Below are 10,344 nucleotides of genomic sequence, written 5' to 3'. Positions count from 1 at the left end.
AGCATTTGCGTTTGGCTGAGGTCATGATCCCAGGGTCCTGGGATGGAGCCCCACATTGGGCTCTCCAATCAGCAGGGGGCCTGATTTCCTCTCTCTGCCTGCCTCTCTGCCTACTTGTGATCTCTCTCTCTCTGTCAAATAAATAAATAAAATCTTAAAAAAAAATCCGTGAATGCAGGGGAGGGTATGCGCTATGGTGAGTGCTGTGAAGTGTGTAAACCTGGTGATTCACAGACCTGTACCCCTGGGGCTAATAATACACTATATGTTAATAAAGGTTTTTTTTTTAATTTTAAAAATCCACATTAAAATAATATCCATGAATGCTATGGAGCCATTAAAAATATTTACAACAACCCCATAATGACATAGAAAACACTGATGTCATAATGCTAATAGTAATACGAAAGTGTTACACCTACTTCACTTCTTCACCCAATTTCCTCCACAATCCATGCATATTTTGCTTCCTTTCTTCAGCACTGGACTGTACTTGTCAAGGTCACCAGCGACCTTCACCTTGTCAGATCCAGCAGCCACTTTCCTAGCCTGGGCTTTAGCATAGTTGACCACTGGTTCTTCTTCCATGCCAAGAGTAGTCTGTATCTACCTCACTGACTCTCCATCCCATTCCCCTTCCAGTCCATTGCTAAATGTTGGAGCACTCCGAGGTCCAACTGGGTCTTCTTCATCCTCCTTTTCATCACTTTCTCCCTAAATGATCTCAACCAGTTCTGTGGCTTGAAATACCCCACATGGTTCAGCAGTGGAGTATTTAAGGCATTTAAGCCACACCTCCAGCCCTGACCTATACATTGAACTCTGGGCAGGAATATATTCAATTGTCTACTTAACATCTCTCCATGTGTAAGATGTAAACATCTCACTAAATACCTCCAAACAGAATTATAGTAATATTATTGTTGTCTGTCTTATTCAGCTTACAGAACAGGGCATGGCCCTTAGATTCTCAAGAAATACTTGAGTAAGTGAAAAAAAGAAAAAAAAAAAAACATGTAACTGTTTGTACTATTATCTTTCACAAGATAAGAGAAAAAATACCGAAATATCAACTGACTGAACACGAAATTATAAGATTTTCCCCCCTAAAACTCCTTTTCTGTTTTTCAATTTTATTTGAACGGACAGTGGTTAAGAGTATCAGTCTTTGAGGCTCGGAGACTTCTGCTAGACGACCACTTACCAGCTGCATATCCCTGCTTTCTTCGCATGCCAAAGGGGTTTAAAAATAGGCTCCTTAATTACGCTCATGCAGCGTTCACAATGAGCCTTACTATGAAATTTTTGATGTAAAGAACTTTGCAGGGTGCATAGTTGAAGGGAAATGACTCTTAGCTAGCAATGCGGGCTGGCTTGTTTTATTTTATAATAAAAAATACACGTTTTTCTAGAAATCTTAACTGCAGTGACAAAAAGAACCCTCCACTAGGACCCACCACAGCTTTCCGCTTCCTCGCGAGGTTCCCAGGAGGCTGCGCCTGCTCCGTCACTTTTTCCGCCCACGTGATCTCTTTAGTCTCCTCCCCGCCTTCAACATGGCGGCGCCCAGAGGCATAAGTCGCACGTGATGAAGTCTGAGCATCAGGGAATCCGGGAGAGCGAGTGTGTGAGCTAGTTTCCCTTCGTACCGTCCGTTGCATACCCTCCCCCCGCGACCGAGGTCCTCGCGGGCCCCTGCCTCTCTGCAGCCATGAAGATAAAGCCCGTTTCCCACAAGACCGAGAACACATACCGGGTGAGCAAAGAGACTTGGGCCCAGAGCAGTGGTGTGGGTCCCTGCTGCTTCAGCCTTGCTACTGGCTCAGAGCGGGATTCTCGGGGCTTCAGTCTTTTGGGCCGAGCCTGAGTCCCTTATTTGGCAAAGGAGGGAGACTTTCCGGGTGTAGTAAACATAGGCTGGGAAAAGACGTCTGGATAGCCGACTTCGCCCGCGGTTTGGGGGGCCTGGCCTGCCTGGGAATTCCCGTAGTCCAGAGTGAAATGCATGGTCTTAGACTAAGTGCTTAGGAGATGTTCTCCACTTCTCTTTTATCCTTAAAGACTAAATTGGGGGGCGAGCCGGCGGGAGGAAATGAGTGAATTCCAGCTAACGGCTGTGACATCACTTTCTATTTGTTCCCTTAGAATTATTTTGTTACTGTACAACCGTTTATCTGTGTTTAAAAACACTATTGCTGGAACGGCTTAACCAGATTCCTGTGCTTGTAGCGGGTTATGAAATCTAACACATCTGGCGAGACCACATCGCTAACTTTCACCTGGGTGCACCTCAATCTAGCATGGAAATTTTATTTGAAATGACATGATTGAACTTTTTGCAAATACATTCATGGAAGTATTTAACTATTTTCATAAAGTGGTGCAGGGCATTTAAGACTGTGTCTTTGAGTTTGTTCTTACACTTTTGTGATTCATCAGTGATGTCTGTTTCTAGTTACAAAACACAATTATATATTTTATGATTGATTGAAAATACAAGTCTGAAATTGCAGGCAAAGCAAACCATTATTTGTAATGATAGTACAAGAGTACTATCTTATAGTATAAGCTTATTGAAACTTTAAACTTCTGTTTTCACAAGGAAATTGTCAACATGTGATTATTATACAGTACGCAAAACAGGTATTCAGGATGTGATAAGTATTAAATGATGATTGTATATTAAATATCCTCCAACAGTTTCTTACATTTGCTGAACGACTGGGGAATGTGAATATTGATATTATTCACCGGATTGATAGAACTGCAAGCTATGATGAGGTAAGAGAACATTGTATTAGCTAATCTTCTAGTATTCATAATTGGTTTTTTAGTCTCTCCTTTTAGTATAAGTGAATTGTTTTTCAGGCCATTCCTTTATTTACATGAAATGCATTAAACCCGTGTGATCTTAAACAGTAGCTACACGCAACAAATTAAATGTAAATTAAAGTAAATTAAAAATTCAGGGGCTCAGTAGCCATATGTGGCTAGTTGCTACAATATTAAGCAAGTGCAGATATGGAACATTGCTGTCACTGTAGAAAGTTCTATTGGGTGATGCTGTGTTAGACAGTTAACTTGACACTTAGGTGACTTCTGTGATTCCAGCTTCTTCCTTTCCCATGTGCATCCTGAGCTGTGCTGCAGAGCAGAGAGGCAGGTAGAGAAAGGGGGTGGGGGAAGCAAGCTCCCTGCTGAGCAGAAAGCCCGATGTGGGGCTCCATCCCGGGACTCTGAGATCATGACCTGAGCCGAAGGCAGAGGCTTAACCCACTGAGCCACTGAGGCGCCCCCCAGTCTGTGAATTTAGTGTGTTAACTGATGTGATCTGGGTAAGCATATAAGGCTTTGGCAACTCGTGCTGAAGGAGCCTAACCTAAATTCCTTGTAGGTATAGGGTGGGGTGTTGAAAAGGTAATGTAGACAAGATGATAGCTGAATTGTTATTTGTATTTAGCATGGCAAAGAAGACGGGAAATGCTGGTTCAGGCTGAGAGAGATGCCTGTATAAACAGACTAGAAAATGCATGTCACATTCAAGAAACTGCAGAACATTTCAATGTGGTTATAATTGTATGTGTAATGTTTGTGTGTGTTGATGATTACTGGGATTAGGGAGGGACACACTGGTGAGAGATAGAGGTGAAGATACAGTCAAGGAGCATAAAAGACTTCATATGTCAAGCTAAGTTTGCATTTTATCCTGAAGCTGTAGGATGTCATTCTAGGACCGTAAGGATTTTAAGTCAGTGAGTGACATGATCAGGTCTAAGTTTTAGATCTTTCTGCTTTAATGTGGAAGAAAGAGTAGGATTGGAGTCAGGACAACCAGTTGTGAGGATATGGTAGTTACGTATGTAAGAAATTATTATAGTAGCAGCAGTCAAGAGGGAGAGAAGGGAAGGATTCCAGAGATACTAAAAAAGTAGGATAGGACTTACAACCTGCTGGTTATGAAGGGAGGAAGGGAATTAAGGTTTTTGTTCTAACAACTGAGTAGTTGAAAACATAACTTACCAAGATAGCACAGGGTTGGTTCCATTTGGGGCTTGTTGAATTTGATATACCTACAGCCATCCAGATGATGGTATCCAAAAGATATTTGAATATATGGATCTGGAGGAGTACAGGTGACTTTGGAGGTAGAATTATAGATTTAGTGTTCAGTATATGGTTTATAGTTTAAGCCACAAGAGACATAGATGAGTAAGAGGTAGAATGTCGAGTTAATAGAGAAGAGATTCTAGGATAGGATCTTGTACTGGATGGTCCTCAGTGGTCTCAATCACATTTGACTGGGGCTTGTTAGTCTTGGTTGTCCTCATGGTCTCTTATTCTCCAATAAGCTAGACTAGGCTTCTTTTCGTGGTGGTAGGTTCTTTTCGAGAGAGGAAAAGCAGAGGCTACAAAGCCTCTTAACACCTAACTTCGCAGGTTGCATGTTCATTTCCATTGCACATTATGGTCAAAGGAAGTCAGAAAAGCAAGGCCAGATTCAAGGAGTGAGGAAGCATCCTCATTCCATCCCTTTGTGGTAGGGCCTATGAATAACAATGCAAAGGGAAAGTGACATATTTTGAGATCGTAGAAAATTTGGCATGCTGTTTGTGCGTGTACTAATTTGAACTCTCTCTCCATACACATACACACAGGGTAATAATTTATTGATTTTACTTTTCAAAGTATAATGTAGGGGCACCTAGGTGGCTCAGTGGTTAAGCCTCTGCCTTTCGCTCAAGTCATGATCTCAGGGTCCTCCAATCGAGCCCTACATTGGGCTTTCTGCTCAGCAGGGAGCCTGCTTCCCCCTCTCTCTGCCTGCCCCTCTGCCTACTTGTGATCTCTCTGTCAAGTAAGTAAATAAAATCTTAAAAAAAAAAAAAAGTATAAAGTAATATATACTGTGGTAATAAGCTAAATAACATGACAACATATTGGTGAACTTAGAAAAATCTGTTATTTCACCCCTACCATTCCTTATCGTCAAAGAAACTAATGTTGACATTTTAGTATATATGTATTCTTCTATACTTTTCTCTCATATGATATGTGCAAATATGTGTATTTATAGAAGTCTTTTTTTAAAAAATTGGTTCCTCCCATTTGCTTTATTATGCTTTTTGCTTTTATCACTGTGAGAGTTTATCATTAACATACTTCTAATTCAATATAGATAGAACTTTTTGATAGCCGTATAATGTACCTGAGTATTTATGGGCCATAGGTTACATTAAGCATTTTCCTGTTGTTGCATAGTTAGGGTGTTTGGTGTTTTCCCCCACTACAATAGAGCTGAATAAACATCTTCATACTGGTATGTTTGTAAGTTTTATAAGAAATATCTCCAGAATGGGAATTGATGGGTCAGAGGACATACCTGTTTTGTTGGGTTCCTTTTTTTTTTTCTTTGCTTCCATTTTAATAATTGCGAGAGTACTACCCCACAAGGTTATAATTCATATTTCTAAAAGCAGAATGAAAGAACTGTTAAGAGCACCTTTTTTTCCTAGGCCTAAAAGTGTGGAAAACCGAAAAAAAAATTTTTCTCTTTAGTGTGGCTATTACTTACGTTTTAGAGACTTATTTGCTACAACCAAATCAATAAAATACTGTTTTTATAAATCATATGCCTATATTGTTCAGCTGATTGCTATTTAAGTTTGTTAATGCCCTTCATAAGAAATATTTTTAAACTCTTGACTATTATCTTTGTCTCAAGGTATTACTATTTCATTATTCTTATTTACTTTAATTGTAGTTTTTGAGTTGCCAAATTAATGGACTGCTTTAATCTTGGCAGGAAGTCGAAACCTACTTTTTTGAGGGTCTGCTGAAATGGAGAGAATTGAACCTTACAGAACACTTTGGTACATTCCATTTTGTTTCTATTTTATTCTACCATCATTTGCACTTTATGTGTTTAAAACAACTAAATAATGGTATGGTAGAAAAGCAGAACATCTCTCTCTCTCTCTTTTTTTTTTTTAAACCCAGGCAAATTTTACAAAGAAGTTATTGACAAATGCCAGTCCTTCAATCAGTTGGTCTATCATCAAAATGAGATAGTTCAGAGTTTGAAGACTCACCTGCAAATCAAGAACAGTTTTGCCTATCAGCCCCTTTTGGAGTAAGTAGTATGTTGAGAGAAAGCTCAATGACACCTACCTGAATTTTAAATTTGTGTTTTAAAGGGTGCTGGGGTGACTCAGTTGGTTAAACGACTGTCTTCGGTGGAGGTCATGACCCCCGGGATCCTGGGATTGAGCCCTGTGTCAAGCTCCCTGCTCAGTGGGGAGTCTGCTCTTCCCCCAACCCCCGCACCTGTCCCCCGCTTGTGCTTACTCTCTCCCGGGCTTGCTCTCTCTCTCAAATAAATTATCTCTCAAATAAATAATCTCTCAAATAAATAAAATAATCTGAGGCACCTGGGTGGCTCAGTTGGTTAAGCGTCTGCCTTCAGTTCAGGTCATGATCTCTGGGTTCTGGCATCAAGCCCTGTCTCGGGCTCCCTGCCCTGTGGAGAACCTGCTTCTCCCTCTACCTCTGTTCCTCCACCAGCCCTGCTTGTGATCATGATTTCTCTCTGCCCCAAATAAATAAATAAAATATTAAAAAAAAAAAACAACAACTAAGAAATGTTGTATTTTATAGCTACATTTGCCTTAGATCTGGTGTTTGAATTTAAAAACAAGAATTTGCCTTTTCTGTTAGATTAGAACATTAGTGCTTTGCCAAAAAGCAGAATCTTAATGGTATCTTTTTTTTTTTTTTTTTGCTGTTTTATACGTTTAAGAAGATCCCATTTTTTTGCACACTACAGAAATGACTGAGTGTAACTTGTGATGAAGTGCACCTTCTTGCTCCAGCCTCATTTCTTTGCTAAAAAAAATTTTTTTTTTTTGAGAGATTTTATTTATTTATTTGACAGAGAGAGAGAGACACAGTGAGAGAGGGAGCTCAAGCAGGGGGAGCGGGAGAGAAAGAAGCAGGCTTCCAGCGGAGGAGGGAGCCCAGTGCGAGCCTCAATCCCAGGACCCTGAGATCTTGACCTGAGCTGAAAGCAGACTCCCAACAACTGAGCCACCCAAGCACCCCACTTTGCTAAACTCTTAAAGTGTGAAAAATGTTTTATGTCTCTTAAGACTTAGTTTGGAAGGTTTAATTAATCCTGAGATCACAGGCAACCTGCTATCATTTGTGAAATAGATTTACAGACTTTGTGTTTTGATACACGTGTCTTGATCTACTTATTTTTAATCCAGCTTGGTTGTACAGTTGGCACGAGATCTGCAGACGGACTTTTATCCACATTTTCAGGATTTTTTCCTGACTATCACCTCAATCCTGGAGACTCAGGACACAGAGTTACTAGAATGGGCTTTCACCTCACTGTCCTATCTTTACAAGTACCTGTGGAGACTAATGGTGAAGGACATGTCCAGTATATACAGGTGACCCTTTTCTCTCTGTAATACAGTTTGGTTTAGGGGTTTGTGACTTTTAAATTTTCTTTTATCTGACTTACAATTCAGTGCTGTTTAGTAAATTTATAAAATTGTGCGAATATCACCATATCAGTTTAAGAACATTTCCATCATCCCAAAAGGTTTCTCATGGTTCGTCTCCCACCCTGATTCCCTGCCCCTTCCCTTTTCCTTTCCTTCTCCTAATGTCCTCCATGTCAAGTTTTTATTTTTTGGTCAAGTGCAGTCTTTATCAATACTGACAACCAGGATTTCGCACTTCCACCCCATATTTAGTTAAAATGTACACAGTATACATCATGTTTACCTGCTGATATGGCTGCATAATTCTGGCATGCTTTTTCTGTTGTTTTCTTTCTTGGGAGTCTGACAGATCAGACTCCACACTGCCTTTCCAACTTAGTCTCTAATTATACGAAATTGGTTCTCCAGCCATAGTGGTCCATAGTCTGTTCTATTAGTCTGCATTGACCTGATCTTCTCTTATCTCCAGCTACTGAAATCCTGCTTCACCATCAAAGCCAAGCTTGGTTTTCATAACCTCCTCAGATTTTTCTGGGCACCTTACCCTAAAGTGAAAACTTTGTACTCTGAACCTTTCTGGCATTCTACACACTTAACATCACACAACTTCTGTTATAATTGTTTGTTCACAGTGTAATGATGTGTTTTATAAATCTTGAACTCTTCAAGAATCCAGTCTTAAATATCTGAATTTACCCAGCGCCTAACATACTTAGTAAGCCAAAAGAGGTACTCAGGGAACACTGTGAGCAAATGTGAACAGGGAAAGAGGATGAATTCCATAGTCGCTTTCTTGCTTAAGAAAAAAGATTGATTACAGTCAATTTCAGTCAGGTACTTGATGGATTTTCCCCCTTGGTTTACTGGTTATTTCTGCATACTTTAGTTGCCACAAGAACATGAAGATTTATGCCCTCCTCCTAAGTATAGGTGTCGGTATGGGACAGAACTGTCGATTTTGTTTTTGTACCACTCCCCCTTCACCCTCCCCTTTATTGAACCACGCTTCCCTTTACCCCACTTTGAACAAAGAATGAGAAAAATATTTTTTCAGCCTTTACTAGTTTTCTGTGAAGCTTTTGGTAAAATGTATTAGAAACCAAGATTACTTCATTCAAAACCAGCAAGATCTTTGGGCAGTGTGCAGTATGTGAGGGGTTTATGTTCCAAGATCCCTAGTAGATACCTGAAAGCATAGATAGTACTAAACCCTCTATGTGTTATGTTTTTCCTACACACACGTACCTATGATAAAGTATCATTCATAAATGCAAGTAAGAGATTAACGGCAATAACTTGAACAGTTATAACGACATACCGTAATAAAAGTTGTATGAATGTGGTCTCTCTTCAAAAATTCCTTATTGTTAGAAATTTAAAAAAAAAAAAATTCCTTATTGTACCATACTCAGCCTTCTTCTTATGATGTTAGATGATAAAATGCCTGAGATGACATGAGGAAAATGACAACTCAGTTCAGTGAGTGTTTATTGAGCACTACCTATGTGTTCAGCGCTTGAGATACAATTGCAAATAAAACAGATGAAAATCCCTCTTTGGGCAAAGTTTACAGATTAGCAGGAGAACATCTTCGGTGCATGCCTGGCATATTCAAGGAACAGCAAGGAGTCCTGGGCCGTGGGGCAGTGTGTATAAGCAGAGGGTAATTAGGCGGTGCCACACTGTATTAGAAGGGTCCCAATCATATAAGGTTCTTGTGGGCCAGCGTCTTCATTTATTTCATCCTGCATACTGTTACTAAATTAATCTCTCCAAAACACTCATTTCCCACTCAGCCAATATTTATTAGTACCTTCTGTGGGCTACATACTGAGAATATGGCAAAAGTAGGAGACCATGCTTAAACCATGTGACCAGTTTAAACATTGAGATTATACAAGTAATTATTTAGTTACAGCTAAGTGTCTTTATGACCTTGAGCAGGTTGCTTGGCCTTTCTGTCTTGGGCTTATTATCTGTGGATTGGGGATAATAGTACCTATACTCCATGGGGTTGTGTTGGTTAGAGGAAGTAACACAGAGTGAGTGCTGACATAGATAGAAGCTGAAGTCTAGATTCCTCTGTTTGATGTTCAGAGCTACCTGTTTACCTGGGTGGCTTTACCTGCCGCAGTCATCCCCAACCCCACCACCCTTTTCCTTTCAGACAGACTGGCTTCCTTGTCCTTTGACTGTGATCATTTCTGCGCATCCTGCCTTTGTTCTCACTTATATCTCTAATCATATGTACGCCAGTACCCACCTGAATTCTCATCATTCGGGAATCACTACAAGTTTTAGCTATTCATGGAGTCTTCTTGTAAAATCTGTACCACCAATCCTAGGATTTTTCTTTTCTATTATCTTCATCTTCTGTCTTGGTAAATGAACGAGATTTTAAACCACTTGCTTTATACTGGCAATGTATTCCTCATATACCTAGCTCAGTGTTGGACATAGTGTTGATGTGGAGTGTGTATTTATTAAAATGTTATTAAACATGTCGTATTTTCTCATTTGTAGCATGTATAGTACACTCCTGGCTCATAAAAAACTACATATAAGAAATTTTGCTGCTGAAAGTTTCACTTTTTTGATGAGAAAGGTTAGTCTGATTTCGTACGTGTTTATTGTTCATTAATCCTCAAGAATCTGATGAACAGAAACGTATCTTTTAAATGTGGTTGCATGGACTAATATAGGTAGATAGATAGATAATATAATCTATATATTTATAGGTTATGAAATACGAATAATGAATTATGAAATATGAAAACAATATATAATATAACATATATATAAGAAGAAATCTTTACTATTTTATTTCATGTTT

The 10,344-nt window shown here is 39.5% G+C and overlaps 1 protein-coding gene across 1 annotated transcript in view; it reads left to right on the top strand.

The window, feature by feature from the left end:
- The first annotated feature begins 1,559 nt into the window (after window positions 1-1,559).
- UTP20 (UTP20 small subunit processome component) overlaps window positions 1,560-10,344 on the top strand; it is a 95,847-nt gene continuing 87,062 nt past the window's right edge. The window contains exons 1-6 of the mRNA XM_044227214.1: window positions 1,560-1,756; window positions 2,701-2,781; window positions 5,804-5,870; window positions 5,998-6,130; window positions 7,266-7,454; window positions 10,035-10,116. Coding sequence (XP_044083149.1) covers window positions 1,712-1,756; window positions 2,701-2,781; window positions 5,804-5,870; window positions 5,998-6,130; window positions 7,266-7,454; window positions 10,035-10,116 — 597 coding nt within the window. The 5' untranslated portion in view covers window positions 1,560-1,711. The remainder of the gene's footprint in view (window positions 1,757-2,700; window positions 2,782-5,803; window positions 5,871-5,997; window positions 6,131-7,265; window positions 7,455-10,034; window positions 10,117-10,344) is intronic.

This window comes from Neovison vison, chromosome 12 (assembly GCF_020171115.1).
Source record: "Neovison vison isolate M4711 chromosome 12, ASM_NN_V1, whole genome shotgun sequence".
NCBI lineage: Eukaryota > Metazoa > Chordata > Mammalia > Carnivora > Mustelidae > Neogale > Neogale vison.
The sequence above is the reverse complement of the archived record's forward strand: the minus strand, read 5'-3'. Positions and strand labels throughout refer to the sequence as shown.